Source organism: Panthera pardus, unplaced genomic scaffold, assembly GCF_024362965.1.
Source record: "Panthera pardus isolate Hobbes unplaced genomic scaffold, ASM2436296v1 HiC_scaffold_8, whole genome shotgun sequence".
Taxonomy (NCBI): domain Eukaryota; kingdom Metazoa; phylum Chordata; class Mammalia; order Carnivora; family Felidae; genus Panthera; species Panthera pardus.
This window is the reverse complement of record NW_026527013.1, coordinates 3,602,395-3,630,260: the sequence shown is the minus strand read 5'-3', so window position 1 is coordinate 3,630,260 and position 27,866 is coordinate 3,602,395. Positions and strand designations below refer to the sequence as shown.

At 58.5% G+C, this 27,866-nt stretch overlaps 1 protein-coding gene across 3 annotated transcripts in view; it reads right to left on the bottom strand.

The window, feature by feature from the left end:
• UHRF1 (ubiquitin like with PHD and ring finger domains 1) overlaps window positions 1–27,574 on the bottom strand; it is a 34,397-nt gene extending 6,823 nt beyond the window's left edge. Inside the window, exons 1-13 of one of the 3 annotated variants that reach the window (XM_053896808.1) lie at window positions 27,442–27,574; window positions 25,968–26,134; window positions 17,440–17,703; window positions 16,534–16,694; window positions 13,442–13,657; window positions 7,633–7,733; window positions 7,322–7,508; window positions 6,617–6,740; window positions 6,320–6,427; window positions 5,931–6,035; window positions 5,023–5,129; window positions 1,868–2,030; window positions 1,650–1,787 (exon numbers count right to left, since the gene is read on the bottom strand). In XM_053896808.1, the coding sequence (XP_053752783.1) occupies window positions 1,650–1,787; window positions 1,868–2,030; window positions 5,023–5,129; window positions 5,931–6,035; window positions 6,320–6,427; window positions 6,617–6,740; window positions 7,322–7,508; window positions 7,633–7,733; window positions 13,442–13,657; window positions 16,534–16,694; window positions 17,440–17,703; window positions 25,968–26,120 (1,827 nt within the window). In that variant the 5' untranslated portion in view covers window positions 26,121–26,134; window positions 27,442–27,574. Of the gene's footprint in view, window positions 1–1,649; window positions 1,788–1,867; window positions 2,031–5,022; window positions 5,130–5,930; window positions 6,036–6,319; window positions 6,428–6,616; window positions 6,741–7,321; window positions 7,509–7,632; window positions 7,734–13,441; window positions 13,658–16,533; window positions 16,695–17,439; window positions 17,704–23,911; window positions 23,978–25,967; window positions 26,135–26,797; window positions 26,906–27,441 lie in introns of those variants that run through there. The other 2 variants (XM_053896809.1, XM_053896810.1) reach the window with 2 other exon arrangements.
• Between the last annotated feature and the right edge of the window lie 292 nt (window positions 27,575–27,866).

Here is a 27,866-nt window from a genome sequence, read left to right as displayed (position 1 = left end):
GGTGAGCAGCACGGGGTCCGGGCACCGGGGGCCGCCTCGGCCGGCGCCCTTTCTGCCACCTCACCCCATCGACACTCCGTCCCCGGTCCCCGCTCTGGCCTCCAAGCCTCGGACTCCCTCTCCCGGCTCAGCCTCCAGGGAGCCTCGGGCAAATGCACCGCCAACTGTCCAACTTCTCGGGAATAAGAGGGCGGAGGGAGCAGCGTGGCCCTGACGGGGTGGAGGGGAAGCGGTCGAACGGGGGGACGCCTGGAAAACGCTGCACAGCAGCTCCAGCAAATGAGAGTCTAATTATCACCCTCGCGATTTACTTTTGTTAAATGTTTATTTCTTTTTGAGAGAGAGAGAGAGAGCGTGTAAGCAAGTGGGAGAGGGACAAAGAGAGAGAGCACACGAGCAAGCGGGGGACGGGCAGAGCAAGGGAGGATTCAAAGCAGGCTCCGCACTGAGGACGCGGGGCTCGAACCCAAGAACCGTGGGATAAAGACCCGAACAGAAGTTGGACGCTCGGCCAGCTGAGCCACCCAGGCAACCCTGTTTCATTCAGAGGTGGGCAAACTCCTCCCCTCCCCAGGCGCCAGGCAGGATTTCTGCCTTCGGAGCCCCCCTGAGGCCCCGGAATGAAAGGGGGCGCCCCGGGAGAACTTCATTTACAAAGAAGTGGCCTCAGGGCCCTTGCTCGCCAACCCAATTTAGAGGAGTCTGGGGCCCCTCTGGGGTCTGACAGGCATTACTGAGTTAGAACCCCATCTCCGAGGCACCTACAGTCCTGTGGGACTTTCTGGGGTTTCATCAAGAGATCGACAAGCTTCTTTAGGAACGCAATCGTTAAGTCGTGAATATTCCGGGAGCGGGTGTTCCCGTCCCCTGGCTGTTTCCCTCTCCCGTTCCTTAGCCTCTGAAATTCTCCGAGGTACAAACATCACGTTCAGAAGACGACTCTTTGGTGACCCTCGGCGGAGGGCGGGGGGGCATCTGATTCTCAGTGGCAATTAAGATTCCTTAAATAGTCCCACACCGACTTATCAGCTGTAGAGACTCGCCGTAGCGAACAGAAAAGCCATAATTATGGTGCAGCAAAGGCGTGCCCCGCACCGGGTGAGCCCTGGGAGATGGGATCGGGAGGTGGGCGCCCCGGCTGCTGGGCGGAGGTGAGCGAGTGCTCGGAGGGCGTACCCCTCCCCACGTCACACGGGTTTTGTGGGTTTGCCTGGGGGGCGCCGTGGAGCCTGGCGAAAAGGAGGAAACCGGGTTCCGCGTGGATTTCACACGAACCCCTCCCAGAACACGGCTCTCACAAGGAAGTGTGGTTCTCCACCCTCGAACCACGAACACAAACACCACCCGCCCACCCCCAAAATCCACAGGCTGAACGATCCCAAGGGTACAGCCCGCGAGGGGCAACCAGGTGCCCGGAAGTCATTTAAGATCACAGGAACCTGGGGGAGCTTCCGGCCGGGAAGGCAGGCCCCCACTGGCCGGGCCCTCGCTGCCCGAAGCTCCCTGAGGCAGGCTCTGCCCCGATCCCCAGCGACCGGCCGGGAAGACGAGGCGCGTCGCGGGGCAGCTCCTGGCTCCGCAGGCATTAGGCCAGAGGAGTCCAGAGCGGGGCTCCCAGGCGAGAGACGGCAGGCCCGGCCCGGACGCACCTGCATGGTCAGCCCCAGCTTCTTGATCCGGTCCTTCCCCTCCTTCGTCCAGGGACCGGGTTCCGCGTCGTCCCGCCGGAGCAGGTAGCGCCACACCAGGAAGCCGGACTTGCCCTTCTCCGGCCAGTACCGCACGACCTGCGGGCAGCGCGGCCGCGTCAGCACCGTGTGGGGTCGGGGGCCGCGCGGGGCCGGCGGGGGCAGGCAGGGCCGCTCACCTTGTAGATGCCGTCGTACCGGTTGCCCTCGGCGGGGGCGTACTTGCTGTGCTTCCGACCCTTGACGTTCCGCACGACCCGCACCGGCTTCCCCGACCGCCAGTCCTTGGCCTCGGCCCCTTTGCGGTCGTTGATGGGGGCGCTGCAGTTCAGGGCCAGCGCCCTGTGGGGAGAGCGAGGCCCCGTGAGGGAGAGGCCGGCCGGCGTCCCCGTGAAAGAGAGGCTCACGCTCTCGCCGCTAGGGCGCGGGCCTGACCTTCTCTGGAAAGAGGGTGTGGCAGATGGGGGTCAGGTTCAAAAGAGATCAGAGTGGGCTAGTGTGGCCCTGACTGTCCTTATGGGAAAAGGGTACGGGGCGGGGGGGGGGGGGGGGGGGGGTGGTGTCTGGGTGGCTCAGTCGGTTCAGCATCCGACTCTTGGTCTCGGCTCAGGCCACGAATGATCTCATGTTTCGCGAGGTCGAGCCCCGGGTCCGGCTCTGGGCTGAGCGTGCAGAGCCCCACTTGGGATTCGGTCTCTCTCTGTCTCTCCGCCCCTCCCCCGCTTGCTGTCTCTCTCAAAATAAGTTTTAAGAGCTTTAAAAACATTAGTTAAAAAAAAAAAAAAAAGGAAAAAGGAACGGAGGCACAGCACCCGGGGGAGAAGCCCACGTGAAGGAGGCAAAGGCTGGAGGGACGCACCCACAAGCCACGGGACACCAGAGACCGCCAGCGGCTGCCAGCAGCTGGAAGAGGCCGGGCCGGGGTGGGGGGGGGGATGCTCCCCCACAGGCTTCACAGGAAGCACGGCCCTGCCGACCCCGGGATTTCAGGGTTTGGGCTCCAGAATTACGCAAGAACGAATTCCTGTTGTTTTACGAACCACCCGCTTGTGGTGTTTTATGACAGGAGGCGGCGCAGGACACGAACACACCACGCGGAGGTGTGCGAAGCCACGCGGGGCTGGGAGGCCCGTCCCACCGAGGGGCACGGAGGCCCCGGGACAGGTGGACCGGGGGTCAGGCTCAGCACGGACGACCGGCAGCGTCTTCGTGGCTCAGAAGGAGAGACGAGCTGCTGTGGACACACGCTTCCTGAGGATGACTACAGAGGCGTGGGTCCAGCTCTCATCCCGAAAGTGAGCTCAGGGCAGTCCCCACACCGTCCAGGCTTTCCTGAACACGGCTCCCAACAGCCACTGAAACTAAGGTACTCCACTAGACAAATAACTGTGTAACAAAGCACCCCCCCCCCCCCCCCCCCGCCGTATTTAGTTACTTGTTCTGCGATTTTGTTTATTTACTTAAGTTTATTTATCTGAGAGAGGGGGGGAGAGGGGGAGAAAGCGCACGAGCAGGGGAAGGACAGAGAGGATCCCCAGCAGGCTCCGCATCACCAGCGCAGAGCCCGACTCGGGGCTCGAACCCACCAACCTCGAGATCGTGACCTGAGCTGAAGTCGGACGCTTCACCGAATAGCCACCCAGGCCCCCTGAATTCTGCGATTTTAGACAACGGCATGATAAGTGTCACTACGTATAGAGGTGCGGGGGGGAGGGGAGGGGCTCAGACGGCTAGGTATCTGACTCCTGATTTCGGCTTAGGTCACGATCTCGCGGTTCGTGAATTCAAGCCCCACGTCGGGCTCTGCACTGACATCACGGAGCCTGCTTGGAGTTCTGTCTCCCCCTCTCCACCCCGTCCCCACTCATGCACGCGCGCACGCTCTCTCTCCCCAAAAAATAAACTTTAAAAATAAAATCTTAAAAACATACACAGGTCACCACACGTAAGATTTTCATGCTCTCGTGTCTCACAAACACACTTCCAAACGGGGTCACGGATAGGAACGTTTTCAAGTCTCTCTATACATATAGATAACTTTCCCAGAAGGTGGCACCCACCTGTGTTTCTTTTTTATTTTTGAGAGAGCGCAAATGAGCGAGGGGCAGAGAGAGAGACAGAGAGAGAGAGAGAGGGAGGGAAGGAGAATCCCAAAGCAGGGCTTAAGTTCACCCAATACGGGGCTCGAACTCCCGAACCCTGAGACCATGACCTGAGCCAGAGTCAGATGCTTAACCAACAGAGCCACCCAGGCGCCCCCGCATCTGTATTTCTACCAACGGTGGAACGCTAGTCTCGGTCTTGACATTTCTCAACATGTTAGAGGTCTTGGCCAGTTTTACAGGGGAAAAAAATAGTTTACCATCGCTTCAATCTGTATTCTCTGATTACCAACACGGAGTAAGCTTTCGTGGTCATTAAGGATGTGCGTTTCCTTTGTGAACGATCTGTCTTTTGCGATTCCCTATTAGCTTTTCTTATTGATCTGCAACAGCTCTTTATATACGAGAACACAGCCATCACGTACCATGTCCGTAGCAGACTTGTCCCCCAAATAGTCATCTGCCTTTTCATGCTACATATGGGTTTTATTGATGCAACGTGTAACATTTAGGTCATCGCATCTCTTGTCATTTTCTCGGTTTCAAGATGCTTTTTGTGCTTATAAAATCCGTTGCCAATGTACAGTGCGGGGTCGGCAATCACTGGCCCGCCACTTGGTTCTGCAAATAAAGTTTTGCTGAAACACAACCATGCTTATTCATTTACACGGGCTCTGAGGCTGCTTTTGTGCCACGATGGCAGCACTGGATGGTTACAACAGAGACCATGCGGCCCACAAAGCCAAAAATACCTATCATCTGGCCTTTTAGGGAAAAAGTTTGCTTTAACACATCTGAAGGACTTTAGCAAAAGGAAGGTAAAAAAAACGGATGTTCGTCATCCCTACATTCTACCACTTTTCCTTTTTTTTAAATGGCAGACTTTTTTTAATGTTTGTTTACTTTTGAGAAAGAGAGAGAGAACGCGCACACGTGAGCAGGGGAGGGGCAGAGAGAGAGAGAGAGACAGGACCCGAAGCAGGCTCTGTGCTGACAGCACAGAGCCCGACAGGCGGGGCTACAACTCACGAACCGCGAGATCATGACCTGAGTTGAGGTTGGACGCTTAACCCACTGAGCCACCCAGGTGCCCCTCCACCGCACTCTTAATGGGACGTTAACTTCCTGGACAGGACACCCCAAAACAGAACCAACCCCACCCCTGTGCAGCTGCCACAGGACGAGGCGGAGGCACGGCTGGCGAAGAAGTAAGAAAACCCGCTTCGGCAGACCTGTTGGTGTTCGTGAGCTTCTGATCACAAGACTGCTCCGCGGTCCTCTTGTTGCCAGAAAGATCTCGACCACCGCTGCCCGTGTACGTGAAAGAATTCCCGTGGTCCTGAAACAGAGAAGGACAGGCTGAGCCCTCCACACACAGGAGCACAGACTCCACTGAAAACAAACCCACACCCGCCCGTTAGGATGTCAACAGAGACACAGAACGTGACGAGTGCAGACAGGGACGTGGACAAATCGGGACGCCGTGAGGGACGAGTAAGAACGCAAACTGGCACAGCCACGATGGAAAAGGGTACGAAGGTTCCTTGAAAAGTTAAAAACAAAACTGCCATACGAAGCGGCAGGTCCCACTCCTGGGTCTAGGCCCCAAAGAACTGAAAACGGGGCCTTGAGAAGGTGTTTGCACACCCACGCTCAGGGAAGCACGGTCCACAACAGCTAAACGTGCAAACAACCCCAGCGTCCGTTGGCGGATGAAGGATTAACAGCGTGTCCATCCACACGCCGGAACATGACCCAGCCTCGGGAAGGAAGGACGTCCTGCCGCCTGCCACCGCGTGGACGGACCCGGAGGACACCGTGCGCAGTGACAGGAGCCGGACGGAGAAGGACACGTCCCACGTGACCCCACGCACAGGGGGTCCCCAGAGGAGTCCCATCCACAGAGTCAGAGAGTGGATGGATGGCGGGAGCCGGCGGGGGGAGTCCGTGCTTCATGGGGACAGAGTCCCAGATTGGGACATGGAAGGATCTGGAGACAGACGGCAGGGGCGGCCGTAGAAGAGCGTGTGTGTGCCTGATGCCGCTGAGCTGTGCGCTTAGAGATGGTGACGATGATGAAGTTTATGTGCATTTCCCACAGTTTTGTTTTATGACTCCAGGCCATCTCCCCCCCACTCACCACGTCGTCCTCGTATCCCCCGGCCAGGACCAGGGAGTAAGCCCCGTCGTTGCTCCGGCCGTGGATGCCCGCCACGTGAGGTCGATGGACCCCCGACTCGCTGACCTACAACGATCACCGAGAAATAAATGGCGCCCTCGGGACTGGCCGCGACAGAGACGCTCAACCCCACCGCCCTGGCTCCCTCCCACTTTCAAAGCCAGCGGCGGGACTCTTCTGCCAAAGGCGTCATCACCCGTTAGGAGAGCCTCTCCCTCAGACACCCGAGTCTGAGCCACACCCTGGAAGGAACCGGCCTGAAGCCCAGCCCTGCCGCCTTCCCTCGGGGTGGCCCTCGCCCAGGGGCGGGGGGGCCTCTGAGGCCCCAGAGCCCAGGAAGTCGGGGGTACCTGGACTCTGAACCTCCACATGGTGCCCACGGGGATCCCCGGGATGGGTCCGTAGTGGTTGGACGGGACGATGGTGCACTCCTTGGTACGGCCCACGCACGCCATGCCCTGTCCGTCCGGAAACAGAGGCAAGAGCAGTTTGAGCGCTGGCGGGCCAGGAAGGGCGGCAGGGGGCGGGGCGAGGGGGCGGGGCGAGGGGGCGGGGCGAGGGGGCGGGGCGAGGGGGCGAGGGGGCGAGGGGGCGGGGCGGGGCGGGGGCGGGGGCGGGGGGCGGGGGCGGGGGCGGGGCCGCCTCACCTTGCCCCAGTCCCGCTGGGAGGAGGACGTGGCCGATGCCATCTTCGCCTTCTTCTTGCTCTCTTTCAGCTTCTCCCCGGCCAGCACCACCTCGCTGGCGTCGTTCCGACACTCGGGGCAATACCTGCGACGGCAGGGGCGTCACCTCCGGCCCGTGCCCGGCCCCTCCCTCGGGCCCCACACCGCGGACACACCGGCTCCGCGACTCCCTGCCATCCTGCGCTGGGGGAGGGGGGGCGTTTCCATTTCGATGCCGGCGCGATAAACGAGAAGCCCACGGCTCACGAGTAGCGAGCGACCCCACTGGGCAGGGCAGGGCAGGGCAGGGCGGAACGTTCCCCTCGCCCCGGAACGTTCTACTGGACGGCAGACGCTCGTCCCTCTCCCACGGGAATTCCCGGGGCCTCCCGACGACGAGGGCAAACCCGGCTGGGATACGGGACACACGCGGGGACGCTCGACGGGCACCTGCTCGCGGCCGCAGACTCGGTTTCCCCACCCCGGCGAGGGCGAGGTGTGCGAACGACAGCCACGAGGAGCGGCGGCACCGAGCCTGAACAGGTTGGGGGTGGGGGTCCCCGGCCCGGAGCCGAGCCCGTCGCCACCGCCCCGTCCACGTCGACGCGAGCGCGGTGGCCGAGAGGCCGCGCTCCAGACGTGCCGTGACGCCGGCCCCCCCCCCCCCCCCCCAGCCCGCCCGCTCACCACTCGTCCTCCTTGGGGATGCTGCTGAGGGGCGGGCGCAGGCAGTAGGTGTGGAAGGCCATGTCGCACTCGTCGCACATGAGCTGCTTGTCCGGGTCCTGCTTGCCCCCGCACAGGTGGCAGGCGCACACGCGGCAGGCCTTGTTCTCGTCGTCTCTGCAGTGCCTGCACGAGGGCCCGCTCTTCCCTGCGCACGGGACGGCGGGCTCAGCGCGGGCGGCGCCGGCCGGGCACGGTGGGGACGGGAGGTGCCCCCCCACCCCACCCCACGCCCGACGCGGAACACGCGGTGGGGCGGGGCCCGAACTCACTTCTCATCGGGTTTTCCACCACGGGGCTCCCCTCGCCCGGGCGCTCGATCTTGAACACCTCGTCCACGAAGATGATCCGACAGTCATTGAGAGAATCGTCCCTGTGAGGCGGAAGCCGTTAGCGAGACCGGTCCCGCTGGCGGACCCGCCCCGGGGGCCTCGGCGGGGACCCTGCCACCTAACGCGGCGGCTCGCAGAGTGCACGGGCAGCTCTGGTCCCAATGCTACTGGGGCCGCGGGGGCCGCAAGCGTCCACGGAGCTCCTCCCCTCGCCAGCTCAAGTCCTGCCGGCTCAGAAACCAGATGGAAACGACACACACACCGGGGTTTCATCACGTGATGAGTCTGAGCAAATAATGTCTAACCTTGCGGCAGGCAAGACCGATCGAGTTAGGCCCCACATACAAAACCTACAGGTAAAGTCTGATTCAATTTCCTGGTCTCAGACTAGGAAAACTCTGATAGCTTAAAAGGACCCCCAGTAAGGGGCACCAGGGTGCTTTAGTTAAGTGTCTGGCTCTTTTTTTTTTTTTTTCCAGGGACAGAGCAGGAGCAGGGGAGGGGCAGAGAGAGAGGGAGACACAGAATCCGAAGCGGGCTCCAGGCTCTGAGCTGTCAGCACAGAGCCCGAGGCGGGGCTCGAACCCACAAGCTGTGAGATCATGCCCTGAACCAAAGTCAGATGCTCAGCCAGTTGAGCCACCCAGGCGCCCCCAAGCGTCCCAGTCTTGATTCCAGCTCATGTCATAATCTCACGGTGTTTTTGAGATCAAACATCAGGCTCCAAGCTCAAAATGAAACAGACATTTAAAAGAAAACAATGACCTCCAGGCATCAATCCAACAACTCCATCAACAACGTCCCCAACGGCAACCGAATGTGGTCACCAACATGGGCCACCTGTGGAATTCTACGTTTCCTAACAACCATCCTGGAAAAGTAAAAACGGATGGAACTCGGGGTGCCTGGGTAGCTCAGTTGGTTAAGCATCTGACTTTGGCTCAGGTCAGGAGCCTGTGGTTCATGAGTTTAAGCCCTGCATCCAGCTCTGTGCTGAGAGTACAGAGTCTGCTTGGGATTCTCTCTCTCCCTCTCTCTCTGCCCCTCCCCCACTTGCACTCTTTCTCTCAAAATAATAAATATATAAGCTTTAAACAACAACAACAACAACAACAACGAACTGGGGGCATCTTGGTGGCTCAGTTGGTTGAGCGTCCAACTTCGGCTCAGGTCATGATCTCGTGGTTCACGAGTTCAAGCCCCACATTGGGCTCCATGCCGACAGCTCAGAGCTGGAGTCTGCTTTGGATTCTGTCTCCCTCTCTCTGCCCCTCCCCCACTCATGCTCTGTCTCTCTCTCAAAAATAAATAAACATTAAAAACGAAAAAAAAAGCAAGGGGCGCCTGGGTGGCTCAGTCGGTTGAGCATCTGACTTTGGTTCAGGGCATGATCTCTCTACCCGTGGGTTCAAGCCCCACGTCAGGCCCTGTGCTGACAGATCGGAGCCTGGAGCTGCTTCGGATTCTGTGTCTCCCTCTCTCTCTGTCCTTCCCCTGCTCGTACTGTCTCTCTCTGTCTCCCAAAAAACGAATAAATGTTAAAAAAAATTTTTTTTTTTAAAAGCAACGGAATTGATGGGAATGCGTTCCATGTAACCCAACGTACACAGAATATTATTTCAACCCGGGAGGACCGTTACGGCACCGTTAACGAGCTACTTGGTGTTCTTTTCCAGCACAAAGTCCTGACGCCCAGTGTGCGTCTCACCCTCCCGGCACGGCTCAGCTCGTGCTGGCCACGTTTTGGTGCTCGACAGCACGAGTGGCCACAGCCACGGCCCTGGGCCACATAGGCCCAGGTCGCCCCACCAGTTCACAGGAAGCCCGGGGGAAAAGGCGTGTAGGAGGCGGCGCTGGGAGGTGCGCAAGGCAAAACCCCGCTGCGGGGATGCTTTGGCACAAACAACCCGGCTTCTGCAACAGAGAGCCCGGTCAGGAAAGGGGGACAGCAAAGGACCGGAGACTGAAAGGGAACAGCAGCTTGAACGATATATGGGAACCTAACTGAAGCCCATGCACGTTACGCAGATCCCGACCAAACGGATGGCTGAGGAAAAAAAAGTGAGATAATTGGAAGACGAACCAACGACGGAACACGTTACTAAGAAATTAGGACCGGGGCGCCGGGCTGGCTCAGGCGGTGGAGCATGTGACCCTCGATCTTGGGGTCGTGGGCTCGAGCCCCGCATTAGGCATAGAGGCCACTTAACGTGCATCAGTTAAAAAGTGAAAAAAAATTGCGATTCTTCTTTGCGTCGTGATGATACTATTACAACTAAGTTTCTTAGGAAGAGTCACCTTACGGAAATAACCCACAAGAGACGCATGGATGCCACGGCTCAACGCCTGGGCGTTACCTCACTACGCTGGGGGCAGTGGCATTGTCAGAGGAAGGAAAGTGACAAGAATCCATTGCTAGTGGACACGCCCTTGCAGGAAGGCGAAGGAAGTTCCTCGACAGGTAGGAAATTATACAGGAAGGCATCTGAGGAGCACAAGGAGGAGAGAAAAACAGAAAGGGCACAAGTGTGGGCACATGCGACAGATTAGCCTCCGTGCGCGTCCTCAAGGCCATAGGGCAGGACTGAAACACAGATCCTGACACCGTCCGCTTCTCCGGGACTATGAAGGGACAGAAACGAAGACAGGTTTCTACTCTTCACCCCAAGTGGCAAAAGTGACCACCGGTATGTCACGTGTTTACAGTGAAATCCAGAGAAACCACTAGGAAAACCACGCACAGCGATACACTCGGGAGACCACACGCAAATCTGCACAGAATCCTGTAACACGTTTTAAGTGACCCACGGGCAACGGAGGAAACAAAGGGGGAACAAAGTCCCAGCACAGCATGATTACCGGAAGCGTGAACGGTCTAAACGTGCCAATTAAGAGGCAAGATGGCAAGTGGATTAAAAAACAACCCAGTTGTACCCTGTGTATGGGAACGTCGCTTCCAATTCAACCACATCGGTTGGAAAGTCAAAGGGAAGAAAAGGACACAGCATGCAAATGGTAACTTGGAAAAGCCAAGCTGGTATATCATACCCTCCCCGCGGAGCCAGGAAAACTAACACAACGGAAAGATCTTTGACCAGGAGGACGGAACTGCCCTAAAGGTGTGTGCAGCAGACAAGAGCCTCCCAACTGTGCAAGAGAGGCAGACGCGCCCCACAGCGAGAGCAGGCCTTCGGGCCTTCTGGCCGCAGGGCCGCACGGGGCACCTGACGGAGAACCAGACAGACAAGCAGCAAGGATCAGTAGTGAGCACCAGCAGAGAACAGACTCTCACAGAGTCAAGCAGGACATTCTGCCCACCAACAGAATATACTTTTTTTTAAGGAACCCCAGAATATTCACCAAGTTAGACCCTCCCTAGCAGGGGCCATAAAACAAACCTCAACATATTTGGAAGTGAAATCACACAGAGTATGTTCTCTGACCACAATAAAGTCCAGTTAGAAATCAGCAACAGAAGGACAGCTCAAAAGTCTCTGAATACCTGGGAATGAAACTCAATACTTCTAAAGGAGCCAGGAGCCAAAGGGAGAGTCTCAAAGGAAAAAAAAAAAAAAATTGAACGGTGAAGAAAAAGAAAAAATACAACATAGCAAAATATGTGGAAAGCAGTTAAGGCAGTGCTCAGAGGGAAACGTATAGCACTGAGTGCTGATGTTAGGAAAGAAAACGGCTCAGATCAATAGTGTAAGTTGTTACCTCAAGAAACTAGAAAAGGAAGAGAACCCAAAGAAACAAGAAGGGAGCAAATTTAAAAGATGAAAGCAGAAATCAATGACATTGAAAACAAGAAAACACAGGGCCGCCCGGGTGGCTCAGTCGGTTAAGCGCCCGACTTCGGCTCAGGTCATGATCTGGGGTGGGTTCAAGCCCCACGTCAGGCTCTGTGCTCACAGCTCAGAGCCTGGAACCTGCTTCTGATTCTGTGTCTGCCTCTCTCTCTGCCCCTCCCCTGCTCATGCTCCCTCTCCCTCTTTCTCTCTCAAAAACAAACATTAAAAGAAAGGAAACAAGAAAATAGAGACCAGCAATGAAATAACACACTGGTTCTTTGTTAGCAATGACATAGCTGCAGCCTGGCCTGAGCCCCAGGACCTTGCTCCTAAATGCCAGCATCAGCCTCTGCCCTGGTGTCCCTGCTCCCACACTGCCCCCTACAGTCCGTTCCCCTCTCGGCCACCAGAGCTAGGATTCTTAACTGTAGGCCAAAGCGTGTGGCTCCTGGGCTTAAACGCTCCAATGGCTGGCCGCGACAGACAATGAACACCAGATCCGTACGTCTCCATGATGCTTGGAGGCTCCCACGGTCTTGGTTCCTCCCACCTTCTTTCCCTCCAGTCCACCCCACTGGCTTTCTCCTCAGACTACAAATGCGCCAGGGATGGCCCTGCCCCAGGACCTTTGCACTTGTTGTACCTGTGCTTAGCACACTGTTACCCAAATACTTGTGTACGTATACATGATACATATGATGGAATATTATTCAACCGCAAGAAGGAAATCCTGACACCTGCTACAACGTGGATGGACCCGGAGGACGCTGTGCGCAGTGACAGAAGCCAGACACAGAAGGACACGTCCTATGTGACCCCACTCACTGGAGGTCCCGAGAAGAGTCCCGTCCACAGAGACAAAGAGTAGATGGTGGGACCCAGGGTTGGGGCAGGGGGCAGGCAGTCAGTGTTTCATGGGGACAGAGTCTCAATTTGGGGAGATGGAAAGTTCTGGAGACAGATGGTGGGAGTAGCTACACAACAGTGTAAGTATGTTTGATGCCCCTGAGCTGTGTGCTTGGAAGGTTTAACATAGTAAGTTTTCTGTTATATATATTTTCTCTCTCTCTCTCTCTCTCTCTCACATACACACACACACACACACACACACACAGAGGCAAGGTAGAGTAGGGCTTGGCACACACTTCCTGCAAAGGGCCAGACGGTAACTATTTTTGGCTTTGCAGGCCACACACTCTCTTTCCCAACTAATCAACTCTGCCCTTGTGACACCAAAGCAGCCACAGATAACCGTTGAAGAGATGGGCGTGGCTGTGTGCCAATAAAACTTTATTTGCCAATGGGGCGCCTGGGTGGCTCAGTCGGTGAAGCGTCCGACTTCAGCTCAGGTCACGATCTCACGGTCCGTGAGTTCGAGCCCTGCGTCGGGCTCTGGGCTGATGGCTCGGAGCCTGGAGCCTGCTTCCGATTCTGTGTCTCCCTCTCTCTCTCTGCCCCTCCCCCGTTCATGCTCTGTCTCTCTCTGTCTCAAAAACAAATAAACGTTAAAAAAAAAAAAAAATTAAAAAAAAAAAAAACTTTATTTGCCAAAACAGGCAGAGGGCCGGATCTGGTCTGCGGACTGCAGTTTGCCGAGCCCTGATGTGGAGTACATCCCTACGTGTGCTTTGCTTCTGTGCGTGTCTATGCCTGCTTATGCGCAGAATATCCCTGGCAGGTCACAAGAAGACAGGTCTCCAGAAAGGACAAGCGGGTGACCAAGGGAAAGAGAAGAAGGGAGAATACTCCTTCGGTACCGTCCGGACTTTGACCCATTTGAGATTATGACTATTCACCAAACACAAAACAGCACAAAAAAGAGAGAAAGGCAACTTGAAATCTCCACTGTCGGGGCCCGGGGCTCGGAGACGGTCCCCCGAGTGAGCGTGTGGCAGAGGCCGAGGGCCTCCCCCAGACGGCGCCGGCCGGACAGCCGCAGGGCCCGGCGTCTCACTCACCCGAGCCTGACGTTGGCATACAGCTCCCGTGCCGTCCGCGTCTCACGCTTGCGCAGGATTTCCGCATCGTACCAGAAGCCACGCTCCTTGGGGTTGTCGGGGTTATAGTTGAGCATGACCACCTGGCCGACCTCTATCTCCTGCCACTGCAGAATGGTTCGGGCACGGGCCCGCACGTCGCGGGGACTCATCTGGACCACTCCGTTCTCCGGGTAGCTAGGAGGAAAACCCCATGCTCAGATGCCGGGGGGAACACCCGACTTCACTCCCCGGGCAGGAGATAGAAGCCGACGCAGAAAAGGCTGTGCCAGCGTGCGTTTGGGTCCCGTTGATCACGGTGGCCTGTGAAGTCCCCTCCCCAACCATCTCCTTGGCGGGTATGGAAAATACACAGCCAGAGAAGACACACCCCGATTACAGAAGGTGCTGTGGGTTCAACTGTGTGTCCCCCAAAAAGACATGTTGGGAGTATTAATCCCTGGTACCTGGGAAGGAGAGCTCACTTGGAAATAGGGTCTCTGCAGATGTCATCAAGTTAAGAGGAGGTCAACACGGTGGGGGGGGGGGGGGGATCCTAAATGCAATGACCGGTGTCCTTATTAAGAGGAAATACAACACAGGGCGCCTGGGTGGCTCAGTTAAGCGACCAACTTTGGCTCAGGTCATGATCTCACGTTCGTGGGTTCGACCCCTGCGTCGGGCTCTGTGCTGACAGCTCTGAGCCTGGAGCCTGCTTCCAATCCTGTGTCTCCCTCTCTCTCTGCCCAACTTCCCCCATCTCTTCAAAAATAAACATTTAAAATTAAAAACAAAAAAAAAAAATAGGGCGCCTGGGTGGCTCAGTCAGGTAAGCGTGCGACTTCGGCTCAGGTCACGATCTCACGGTTTGTGGGTTCGAGCCCCACGTCGGGCTCTGTGCTGGCAGCTAGGAGCCCAGAGCCTCGTTTGGATTGTGTCTCCCTCTCTCCCTGCTCCTGTTTTTCTCTCTCTCTCAAAAATAAACAAACATTTAAAAAAGGAGGGGGGAGGGCACCCGGATGGCTCAGTCAGTTAAGCAACCAACTTGGGCTCAGGTCCTGATCTTGTGACTTTTGAGTTCGAACCCCGTGTCAAGCTCTGTGCTGACAGCTCAGAGCCTAGAGCCTGCCTGGGATTTTGTGTCTCCCTCTCTCTCCCTGTCTCTCTCCCTCTCTCTGTCTGCCCCTCCCCTGCTCACGCTCTGTCTCCCTGTCTCTCTCAAAACTAAATAAAACATTAAAAAGGTAAAAACAGGGGCACCTGGGTGGCTCCGTCGGTTAAGCGTCCGACTTCCGCTCAGGTCACGATCTCACGTTCGTGGGTTCGACCCCCGCGTCAGGCTCTGTGCTGACAGCTCTCAGCCTGGAGCCTGTTTCGGATTCTGCGTCTCCCTCTCTCTCTGCCTCTGCCCCGCTCGCATTCTGTCTCTTTCTCTCAAAAATAAATAAACAGTAAAAACAAGAAAAAAACAAAACAACAAGAAGAGGAACTTTGACAGACGAGAGAGTGACGCATGAAGACAGAGCCAAAGACTGGAGGGACGCGGACACAGGCCAAGGACTGCCAGCCGCCACCAGAAGCTCTAAGAAGCCAAGAGGGATCCTTCCCTAGAGCCTCCGGAGGGAGCGCCGCCCGGCCGGCCCCGTGGTTTTGATCGTGGACTTCTGGAGTCCAGGGCGGGGACAGCACCAACTTCTGTTACTAGAAGCCACTCAGCAGTGCCACGTTCTTTGTTGGGGCAGCACCCCCCGCCCCAGGGCTTACTGCAGAGGACATCTGTGGAGGCAAAACACTGCTGCCTGCCTCCCCGTGCCTCTACCGGGAGCGGTTCATGGAGCGGGCTTACCTCGTTACAATAGGAATTCATTATTCCAAACGTGCAAGAATATTCTAGCAGCCTCGAATAAGGCATCAAGTAATTGGGCTGAAGGAAACATTCTACCAACAACGAGGTTACACCTCGGCTGAAGGGGAATCCCTAGATCTATCACGACTGCCCGCAGCGCCTCATTTTCTCCAGCAAATGTTCGAGAACGAGGGTTGCCGAACTTTCCCCGAGGGTCAGACAGTGAATGTTCTAAGGTTTATAACTACCCAACTCTATACAAGCAAAACAGCCACAGGCAATATATAAACAAACGGGCGTTGATGTGCTCTGATAAAGCTTTCTTCACAAATCCGGATGGCATAGGGCTGGGGACGCGGCCCGAAGGCCGCAGTGTATAACCCCCTCCGAGAGGCCGCGGGTGCTGCAGGGACGGACTCCTTCATCCAACTCTTCCAGTGAATTTTGCAGAGTGAAGGGAGGATGTGCCAGAAACCGGCAGGGAAGCCGATGGGGCCCCTACACCCCCCCCGGAATGTAAACTCCCTGGGGAGGTACGCACGCCCTCTGTTACGGAAGGAGACGTGTCCCCCCAAGTCCCCAGGTCGGAGCCCTAAGCCCTGATGTGACTGCACGTGGAGATGGGGTCTCCAGTGAGGGGAGCAGCGTTAAGAGAGGTCATAAAGGTGGGGCTCTAGTCTGACGGGACTGGAGTCCTTCGAGAAGGAGACCCCAGGGCTCTCTCTCGGCCCCACAAAGGACCGGCCGCCTGAGGACACAGTGGGAAGGCGGCCATCCAAAAGCCAGGAAGACCCTGCCAGCCCCGTGATCTGGGATCTGCAGCCTCCAGCCATCCAGCCCATGCGGTCTTGTGACGGCCACTCAAGACACCCGAGGAGCACATCCGAGGTCCTCTCCGTGACAGACGGGGACTCCCCGTGCCTCGCACACAGCAAGCGCTCACTAAGTACTTGTGCACTCCAGTGAGGGACAGACGACAGACTCGGGAGCCGGTTCGTGCAGTGGCGACACAAGGCATGAACAGGATAAAACAGGAAGCGGGGTGGGCGGGGCACCTTTCCAACTAGATGACCCGAGGAGGAGGGGGTCCGCCTGGCTGTGGGTCCCCGAGACGTGGCTCCTCGAGGGGTGGCCTCCTGTGTGGTTTGCTGGCGTGGGCGGTGCCAACCTCCAGGCCCCACGTACACGGAGCCAACGCCCCGGCCCAGCCACCCTCGGTGCCACTCACTCGTCATATTTGACGTGGTAAATGATGTCGTCTTCGGGCGTCACACTGGAGGTAGAGCTGCAGGGCTCGTCTTGGGAAGGTACCTTCCTGGTCACCCTGACAACCTGTGCCTCGAACCACGCCCCCATGTTCGTGTCCCGAGCATCCACATACTCGTTGACCTGCCAGGGGCGAGAAACCGAGGACACTGGTCCGATCGGCAACGCTGACCACAGACGCCGCGGGCTCTCGGGCACCCGGGACTTCGGGACCGGGATCAGACCCAAGTGCCCACAACAGGATTCCTTGGCTGCGGCACCGCCGACATTGGGGCCCGGTCGCCCTCCGGGCGGGGGGTGTCCCAGGTGCTGTCGGGGACTGAGCAGCATCCCCGGCCCCCCACCCGTCGATGCCAGGAGCACCCGGAGCGGGGACAGCCACAGACGTCCCCAGGTGTTGCCAAGTGTCCCCTGGGGGCAGAATCGCCTCTGCTCTGCAGCCCCGGGGAGGCCAGAACGCCCGTCTCTCGAGATAAGCTGGGAACCCAGATCTTTATGTGACGCTGGCTGACCTCAAGGGTGGCAGCGAATTCAGGGGTTTCGCGGCCCCCGGGAAGGGCACAGAAGACCCCCGCACAACCCGGACACAACACTCACCACGCAGGATCACAAGGGAATGCTGGAATATTCTGTTCCCACAGGGATGCTCCAGGAGCCCACCCACTGGCGATTTTCCCGGCAGGACCGGGGGCCCCGCCCAGGGAATGAGCAGCCTGCCCGCCCTCCTGGGACCGAAGGTGGGCACCTGGGAAGCCAGGGACGATGGAGGGGCAGGGGGGCAGGCAGCCCGGCGGCCTGGGGGCGGAGAGACTGGCCGGGCGGGGGGCGGGGAGCACACTCAGCCCCAAACCTTCTGCGCGAGACCCACCTTGTACAGACCCAGCTCCGTCTCGTCCCACGCGTCTTCATCCGCTAAGCCCGCCTTCCCGTCTGCCTCCGAGGCCGCCTCGCCGCTGTTGGAGGACTTGTCCGACTCGCTCTGGCCCAGGCAGCAGCCAGAATCGGTATCTGACAGTTCAGAGTCCTTCTCCTTGCTGCTGCTGGGGGGGAGCACCAGGCTTTGGCGGACCAGGAGCTGGATGGTGTCGTTCAGGCGGACGTCATAGTCGAAGAGAGTGTGGCCGTCCTCCATCTGCAGAGACACCGAGGCCAAGGTCACTGGCCCGCCAGACACCTGCCCTCGCCCTCCGGGTGCCAGGCAGGACTCCGCCACGAGCACAGTACCACACCTGCCCTCGCGGAGGCCAGGATCTGGCTGAGATTACGGGACGACACGACCTATCAACACCCGGGGGGTGCACGCTGTCACCCCTTCCCTCGGGGCCCTTACGCCTCCAAAGATATTCCCTGTGTCATACGGCAAACGTTCTGTGAACACACAGCATAACCTCCCATGTCAGGAGAGGTTTTCTTTCTTTCTTTCTGAACGTTTATTTATTATGAGAGAGGGAGCCGGAGAGAGGCAGGGAGAGAGGAGAGAGAGAGACTCCCAAGCAGGCTCTGGACCATCAGCGCAGAGCCCAACGCGGGGCTCGAACTCACGAACCGTGAGATCACGACCTGAGCTGAAATCACGAGTCGGACGGTTAACCACCTGAGCCACCCAGGAGCCCCGGGGAGGTTTTCTTAATATTCTGTCTTTCTTAACTTTTATCACTTTATCACCGGTTCTAAACGGAGGGCGATTCTGCCCTCCAGGGAACGCTGGGTGAGGTTCCCTGGCTCAAAAATGTCTATGGTGTGAAGGCAGAGAAACTCCGCGCTAGTTACTTAGGGGAAAAAATGGGAGCGCAGTCCCTGCCCACACTGGGCAGCACAGCCACTCCCCGCAGGGTCACACGGTCCAAAGCAGGGTGAGCCCCGGTGTCGGCGAGTCACCCCCTCTCTCCCTCCACTCGGTGTGTGTATTTAAATGTGTGCAGAGTCCCAGGACATCAGAAGGTCAGGATGTTACAGGACGCAGAGACTCCTGGGGGTGAATGGAACCCCCTAACCAAGGGGGTCTCGCTCAGGGTGATCCTGTCCCCAGGGGACACTCGACGAGACCTGGGATCGTTTCGGTCGTCACAACCGGGGTGCTCCCAGCATGAGCGGGCGGGGCCGGGGAGGCCCCCACAACAGGGAGCGACCCAGCCCCCGTGTCCCCGGTGCTGAGGAGACCCTGTCTAGATGCACCGATGCACACACCCAACAGTCACCAGTCCCTTTGGAGGCTCTGGCTCTCGCTCGGCCCCTCTGCCCACCGGAGTCCCTGCTAGCAAACCCTCCCTGCCAGCCAACTCCCGTTCGCGTCCTGGCAAGGGCGCGTGAAGGAGTTTTACCTTCTGAGCCGCATCCCGGTGGCTCAAAAGGCCAAGGAGTTGTCTTTTGCTAGAAACTGTCCCGGGGCGCTCCACCAGCTCCCAGCAAGGACCCTCGGTGCATCTAGGTCTATCCCGATGCCCCAAGGCAGGTTTCTGCACTGCGGACACATGGGGCCGGACTGTTCCCTGCAGGACCCTCCTGGGCACCACGGGGGAGCGGCAGTCCTGACCCCGCATGCTCCCTGCCAACCACAGACGTCCCTAGACACCGCCCACCGTCCCCTGAGGGCAGAACTCGCTGGTTCAGAGGCAGTGTCCTAAAGAAGAAGAGAAAGGACAGCAGATACGAATCAACTTTCCTTCCTTCCCAATGTACCGGAAGTGGTGGTTCCAAGGCCAGGCGGCGGGCAATGTTTCACACCAAAGCGCGGCTCAGGGTCCAAAGCCTCTGCTGCACTGGCTGCTAGTCTTTTCTTTACTGGTCACGGGCCGGAGAATCTGACGAATGATCACCCCGCTCCCCCGGAAGAATGCACCTGAACACATTAACGCTCGCCTACGGCCACAGGGAATTCCGCGACCCCGCTCCCCCGTCCCCCCCACCTGTTCACCTGGCACGAGGGTGCAGCCTCCGATGTGCCCAGCCCTGCCCACGTGCCACGGGAAGGCCAGGGTCGGGGAGACATGATGCCGGCCCTCCACCACAGGGCCAGCACAGGACAATGGGTAGAGGGGACACAGATGGGAAGGAAGAGACCAGACTGGTCAACCTGCACACCCATATGCACAGCAGCCAGGCTCACAGCAGCCTAAGGGCGGAAACAACCCAGCGTCCATCAACCGGGGGGGGGGGGGGGGGATACACACACAACGCATCTGCCGTGCACGAACACGTCACTCGGCCTAAGCAGGAGCGAGGCGCCCACACCCGCTGCCCCGCGGACAGACCCTGAACACCTGATGCTCAGAGAGGGAACCAGACACGAGAGTCCACACGGGGTGTGAGCCCAGAACAGACTCCTCCAGGGACAGGAAGGGGACTCCTGGGTGCCAGGGGAGGGGGGAGGGAGTGACAGCTAGTAGGGATGGGGCTTCTTTTTTTTGTTTTTGGAGGTTTTTTATTTTTGAGAGAAAGAACGAGAATGAGGGGGGGAGGGGCAGAGAGAGGGAGACAGAATCCGAAGCAGGCTCCAGGCTCTGAACTATCAGCACAGAGCCCGACGCGGGGCTCGAACCCACAAACCGTGAGATCATGACCTGAGCGGAAGTCGAATGCCTAACCGACGGAGCCACCCAGTCACCCCAAGGATGGGGCTTCTGTCTGGGGTGATGGAACGTTCTAACCTTGACTGTGGTGATGGACGCACCATGCTGTGAATAGAGTCAAAAGCACCAGACTGTGCACTTTAGGGGGTGAACGGTGTGGTATGTGAATCACATCTCAAAAAAGCTGTCATTTAATTATTTGTGGGTTTTTTTTAAGGGAGAAAAGGAGTCCAAGAAAGGCGGGTACTGTATGATTCCAGCTCTGGGACACTGTGGAAAAGGCAAAGCCACGGAGACAGCAGGGGCTGGGGGAGGAGGGACTGAGCAGGCGTGGCACCAAGTTCAGTTTCAGGGCAGCGAGGCCCCTCTGACCCACAGTGGCGGGTACGTATCGCCACACGTGTCCAAACCCGCAGAACGCACGCCAGGAAAGAGCCCTAACGTCACCCGTGCGTTGAACGTAACAGCCATGCCACCCTAGCGGGGATGCCAACAGCTGGGGGGGGGGGGTGTACGTGGGAGGCGGGGTGTACTAGAAATCTCTGAACCTTCCTTTTAATGGTGCAGAGAACCTAAGATCCAGGTCATGTCCTCACAGCCATGAGATCAAGCCTCATGCTGGGCTCCGGACAAGGGAGAGCCGGTGGGAGAGAGCTGGAACCAGGGAGAGCACAACCGGGCCCCTAGGGTCCACAAGGGGTCAGGAAGCCCTGACCGTGCAGGAGCAAGGACACAGACAGAAGCACAAATAGGTCAGGGAAAGGGGCATTCAGGCTGCGGGCGGGAGGTGGCAAAGCGCATAATTCACAAGCCGGTCTGGCTGCTTCCTGAGGCCACTTCTGGAACCTTCCAGCAGGGCCCCCGCAGTCCTCAGGAAGCTTGCACAATTATTTGCTGTAAGAGAAGGTATGTGTTGTGTGCCCCTCTCCCTCCACCTTGCCTGCCCAAAGCTGTGCACAAACGTTCTGTTCAGGAACCATGGGGCAGAGAGGCTGGGCCCAGGCCTGCCTCATGCCAACGTGTTCGGCATCAGGTGCTGGAACATTCCACGTTTGGATTCGTTTTCAAGATCCTAAAATTCCAGAGCCTCTGGCCAGCTCAGTGGGTGGTGCGTGCGACTCTTGATCTCAGGGTTGTGAGTTTGAGCCCCACGCTGGATATACAGATTACTTAAAAATAAAATCTGAAAAAAAGAAAAAAAAAGGGGGATCCTAAAGTTCCAGCGGAGGCTAATGGCATGAATAAAAAGTACAAAAGCCGAACGACAGGTGATCTGCACCTCATGGTAGCAATCCTAACGTTAAAATTAAACTTGAAGTTAACATCTCGTAGAACCAAACTCTGCACTGAAAAATCCCTCGAACTGCCTATTCTGGAACATGTATACGTGGTTTGGGGCCGATAACTCCATAAGTGACAATTCAGGTCTAGGCAAAAGTACCCACAGTATTTATGTCTGTCTGTCTGTCTGTCTCTCTTTTTTTGGAGGGACAGAGAGCAAAAGCAAGCAGGACAAAGAGGCTGAGAGGGAGAGAGAGAGAATCTCAAGCAGGCTCCACACTGACAGCACAGAGCCTAACTTGGGGCTCGATCCCACAACCGTGAGAGCAGGACCTAAGCCAACAAGACTCGGACACCCAGCCAAGCCACCCAGGCCCCCCGTCTTTCTTTTTCAGTCCAAGTATGCCTCCCGGACATTTGGAATTTTCGGCCACGCATGCCGTGCGAGGGCGAAATAAACACGTACACGATTTGACATCTAAACACGCTGGTTCCCGTTGGAAACCGGGATTAAAAACTTGCCACGCCTACCACTGCTGCCCACTCTCTGCCCCCTCGTGACTATCTCGAGGGCTACTCTTCAGGGTGCAGGGTGCTGCCCAGAGGCACGAGAGGCCAGGAAATACACGCCCCAGGGCTTGACAAGATGTGGTTCTTCAGTCTGCTCGGAGCAGCCATTTCAGCGAGACGTGGGGGTGACAGACGCCAGAAGGGGCTTACCGTGGGCCTTGAGCCTCACACCAGGAGGGAGGGACCCACAGCTGGAGGAGGGAAGGGAGCACTCACAGACAGCTGGAGGAGGGAAGGGAGCACTGACAGGGCCTGTGGGTGAGCTGGGAGAGGGAGGAAGCAGGAAACTGCTCTGCAGCCCTTCCCGGGGGCGCAGCCCTGGCCCCTCACCTGCCCTGCTTGGCCTCCAGGCTCTGCAGCAACCCGACATGCGGACAGGACACACGGACAGAGATGGGAGAGAAGAAAACACGTGAAGCCGGAGCCCAGATGCGGCAGAGGGGACAGGGCTCCCCGGTTCAGCGGGCAGAGCAAGGACAGCAGGTGAGCACCTCAAGGCCACGCACGACCCCTCCTCATCACCAGTAGCTCCGTGGGGCCTTCAACAGGGTCCAAGGGACTCCTGACACCACACAGTTTGCGCACCCCTGCCCGGGAAAACCTCTCTGCAACACGGTGTCCTAGGGGACCTGTTCTAGTACATTCCGCGGCAATGCTGTTCCTGACAGGAACCCTGGACCCCGAATGGAGGCGGGAAGGGGTGTAACTGGCAGGCTACAGCCAGTGTGACAGTCTAGCCTGCACCTGTTTTTGTAAATAAAGTTTTATTGGGCTCCTCCTGAGACACGCCCATTCATTTGCATACTATCTCCAAGGGCAGGGGTGAGCAGTCCTCACAGGGACAAATATTTACATAAGGGGTTTGCTGACCCGGCTTAGCGGGAATGCCCTCCAGCTGGGAGCTGGGGGGAGGGGGGGGACCCTGCCTCGAACAGCCTGAAGGGCAGGACTCTGCTGCCCGACTCTGACTCTGCCCTTCAGGAAATCGGGGACAGCGACTCTGCCCTTCAGGAAATCGGGGACAGCGTTCAGGAAGAGCCAATTTGAGCTGGTGGGGTGCGGGGACACGAATGACCCTCGCAAGGCCGTTCTCAGGGCGCCACTCAGACTGATCCTTCAGACTGTCCTTAGCACAGCTTTTGAGGCCCGCGAGGCCGATTTAGCTGTTTTCCTAAAGTAAATTATCTACTAAATCAGTACTTCCCAAGTGGCGGCAAATGCAGGGAACGAGCAGGCACCCCCCCCCCCCCCCCCCGGCGTCAGCAAGGCCAAGAAACCCAGAGCCCACGGATTCGTTGCACCTTTACCCCTAACCGGCCGGACCTGGCCATGACCGCCCTGCTTTCTCACCAGGCCGCACGACAGCCACTTCCTTGGGCAGGGAACGTGGGGAGATTATGTGAAGAGCACAGCACTGCACCTGAGCTCAAGTCACCACGAAGGACAGCCATTGTCATTTTCATGGGCAGCCAAAAAAAAAAAAAAAAAAAAGGGCGCCAGATGCCTCTCGCCCTTGCCCAGGCTGGGCCTGCCGCCCGAGTCCCTGCCCCCATTCCGCCTTCTTGCATTTCCGCCAATCAAGCGACATAACCGCCAACCTATTCAGCCTAAACAACCCGGCCACGAAACCCTCCCATATCCTGGAGAAAGACTCAGCTAGGTTCTGCTTTATCGGCTCAATCAACCTCACTGCAGCCCTTGGACTACTACATGTTTCTTTTTGGGGGGGGGGGGTGCGAGGAAGGATTACAAAGACTCTAGAACATTCTGTGAAAACAGCACTCTTGCCCCCACTGGAAACTGCGCGGCTTTCTATCACCTGTTAGCTTGGTCTGTTTGCAGACTTGACTCACTGAGGTGCTGCTATATAGGCCTTTGTCCCCGTCCTCCCCCCCACCCCCACCCCGTCGCTGTCCACACCTCCCGGCAGCCAGGCCAGGGCCTCGCCCTGCATCCTTGGGGAAGTTGCATCACGCTCCAGGCTCGGCTTCCTTATCCGGAAGCCAGAAGTGACGACACATTCCCTCACAAAGCTGCCGAGTGGGGCCCGTCTCTCATCGCTGACATCCTGAAAATTAAAGGTACAACATACGTGTCTAACGCCCGCAGGTGTTCGTGTTAGCATCCCGCTTTATAACTTACACAGGAGTTGTAAGGACTTCTGTGTGGATCAGATATCACATTACGAACGAAGGGTGATGGGGGTTTGATTACACGGGCGTAGACGTTTGTCAAAACTGCAAAGGGTCCGTCTGCTTTTGGTGCGTCTATCTCACTATGTACAAATGCCACCTTAAAACACACACACACACACACACACACAACCACACACAAACTGATACTGAACTCTAATGACGGGCGTGCTCAACGATTTAGAGAGAGCGTGAACTAGCGTCTGCAACTTAGTTTCAAATGAGTTCCAAAACATACAGTGGCTTGGCGGACAGAGAGGAGGGCAGAGCAAACTGCAATGACGCGAATACGGAGACGCAAATGCAGAGAAGCGTCCGTGGGAAGGCCCAGGGGTGGGTGCTTAGGTGTTCGTGGCTCTTGTGACTTTTCTGCAGGCTTGAGATGTAACAACTGTGACGTGCGCCACCTGGGAGAAGCTCACAGCCATTCAAACTTGAGAGGACAGGATCCAGCCCACCTCTGAATTACACTACGACCTGTTTCGGAGGTTCTCAGAAACCCCGCTCCACGAAGAGACTGAGTGGCTAATAGAAGTCAGCCTGGATGCCACAGAAATGAGCCGTTGTTGGAGGCGGAAGACAGCACGTCGGCACAGGTTACTCACAGCCCTGCCTTTTTTCGAAGTCGCAGGCGACCGAACAGCCAAAGCCCCCAGTTCGCGGGACCGGCTTCCCCTCCCCAGGCAGGGCGGGCTCACTCAGATTCTTAAGACACTGAAGTCATCCTGCCTGTCGCAGGAAGGAGGTGAAGGGTCTCCCAAGGGCACCACCAGCCCAAGAAATTAATCATCTGGTCTCATTTCGTGTTAAGCACGCTGGATCCTCCCAGCCCCCGAAACTCCTGGCGGGCCAGGCGCACTGTTGATTTCTCAATCGAGACACCAGATGGCGGCAGTACCCACTTCAAACGCGACAACAAAGTCAGGCACGCGCACCCCGACTGAAGACTTTTAATCCGGTACAGTCGCCACACCGCTGTCCCTACCGCGCACCCAACTCTGGGATGGCCCCTGCAGACGGGACTGGCGCTTGCTGGCGTGCTAGCTTATCCCACGCCCAGGGAAATCCCACTCACGGGACGTGCCATCTCCCCAGAGATAGCGACAAAAACGGAAACCCCCCTGCCGCCCCTGGAGAAAGCGTCCCAAGTGTGGGCAGCTGGGAAAGCAAGGGTGGCCATTTTAAACGCCACCAGGGGCCCAGGGAGAGAGCGAGAAGAAAGGAGACGGAAAAGCGGGGCCCGCAGACCCGTGGAAAGCACAACGTCCCGCTCGCTCGGCACAGCGGGCCCAGAGCGGCGGAAATTCCTGGCGAGCAACCGCCATCTCCGGACTCTGAACAAGCTGATCCAAATTTCCAGAAAACAGATTCTGTGGGGTCAAACTCTAAACAGGTACAGGCCGTGGGCCAGCAGCGTGTGTTTCAAAGAAAAAACCTGCTCCCTTCCATCCCAGTGTCTGAGTAAGCGATTCGAGGCTCTTCCTCGAAATTCACGCGTCCCCCATTGGCCACCTCCAACTTCTTTCTCTAGAAATCGTTGGGAGGGGAGCTTCAAAAAACCGGGCAGGCACAGTTAAAAGCCCAAACGCTACGGACTGGAGTGCCAGCTTCCTGCCCGGCCTGTCGATCTGCGAGTGGAGCCTTTGTTCCTGGCTCAGGCATTTGAGGTTTCTGTGGAGACGTGAAGCGGGACCGGACGAGGGGCGGGGAGAGTATATGTACTACGCCTGGACCAGGCAAGAACAAAGGTGCTGGGCGGGCGGCAGCCGGCGGGGCGGGTTTACCTGCTTGCCCCTGTAGAAAAGCCTCTGCAGGCCTGGCTCCACGTGGAACAGCCCCTGGATCTTCCTCCTCAGCTCCTCCACCTTGGTCAGCCTGGACAGAGAGTCTACGGTGTGGGCCACCTTGCCGTCCATGGTGCGAACCTGGATCCACATGGCGTCTGCTGGTGCTGAGGGGGAGAGAGCGGGACCCCGAGGTCAGTTCCGTTGCTGCTGCCACCGCCAGACCGTGCCATTCTCAGGTCACCTTGGCCTTTGTCCACCCTGAGGACACTAGGAAACTCCTCGAACGCCCTCCCGGCGCGTGAGCCCCCGAACTAGCCACAGCTGACCAGGGCCCGGCAGAAGAAGTGAAGGAATGAATGCATTAATGACCAGCAAGGGCGGAGAGGCGAGGAGGGAGAGTCAATTAGGGGAAGGCAATCGGCGTCTCGGACCACTCACTCCAACCCACTCCGCCTTTCACAGAGGGAAGACAATCATGTCCAGAGGAGGAAGGAGGACACGGCCGAACAGTGAGGGGCCAGGTTCGTTCGTTTATTTCTTCGTTCGTTCGTTCGTTCATTCATTCATTCATTCATTCTCTGAATTAATACTGACGCAAGGGGAAAACCCAAAAGTCCGGCGCGGGTTGGAACTTCAGAAGTCCCAGTAACTCAACTAAGTGTGACCCAAGGGGGACGATCCCCCCCACGCCCAAACCCCCGAGCCCCCGACCCCTGGCGCGCGCGCCCCCCCCCCCGCGCGCGTGCGCGCGACGCGGCCGGCCCCGCGGTGGCCATGGCAACCGGCCGCCCCGTCCCGGCCGCCCCCGCGCGCGCCGCGCGACTCACCTCGGCCCCACCGCGGCCCCGCCGGCAGTCTCGCGCTCCCGGCACTCCGACCCACGGACTCGGAGCCTCTCTTATTCTCCCGCCCGTCCGCTCGGGCCACGCCAACTAGCCCACGCCCACCCCCACCGCCGGGACCGGCCGAGGGGCCCCGCGCGCCAAGTCCCGCCCCCCTTCACTTGAGCCGCCTCGCTCATTGGCTCCGCCGCGCCCGGCTGCCCCGCCCCGCTCGCTCCCCATTGGCCCAGGCGCGCCCGGGGAACTAAGGGCGCGCGAAATCGGGCTCGGGCGCGACAATTGAATCGCGGGGCGCCCCGCGCGCAGGCGCGGAGCCTGACATCCTCCCCTGCGGCTCACCAGGCCCTCCCCCACCCAGCGGGCGCGACCCCCGCGGGGCTCTGGGGACGTTCCCCTCGCCCCGGGCAGCGCCCGGGCTGCCAAGGACGACTCCCGAGGGCCGGCGGGGCGGGGGCAGAGCCCGAGACGGCGTGCACGGCAACCACGCCGCGGGGCACGCGTGCGCCCGTGCTGGCCGCACGTCCCCGGGCCGCTCGGGAAAGTTTTCCAAAGTCTCCGCGCCCGGTGCACCGAGCCCTTCCCCCCACCCCCCGGCCCGGGCTGGCACCCCGATCCGTCCGGAGGCTCACCTCTCCGGCCGCCCCGATCCGCTCTCCTGCTTGCGCGCCTGGCCCGGCTGGGGATGGCGATGGAGACGCGTGTGTGGCCCCGGACCCCGCGCCGACCTGCCTGTAACCCGGAGCGCCCTGGACGGCCACCACTGCCCGCCGCGCTGCCAGCTGCTCTGATTTTTTTTCCCGCGAAAACTCGGCGTTTGGGAGTTGCGGGGCCGCGGGAGGCCGCGCCAGGGGCGGGCGCCTGCCTGGTGATTGGCCGCTGCAGTGGCGGGAAGCGAGAAAGGGGGTGGGGGGCGCCCCCTCCCCGATCCAGCCCCACTCCGCCCAGCCGGCCACGGCCCCGCCCAGCCCTGCGCGCTCTGCTGGGCGCGCCCAGTGTGCAACCCGGCCCGGTGGCGGGAGCTGGGCCCCCCTAACTACGTGCGTCCCTCGGGGGC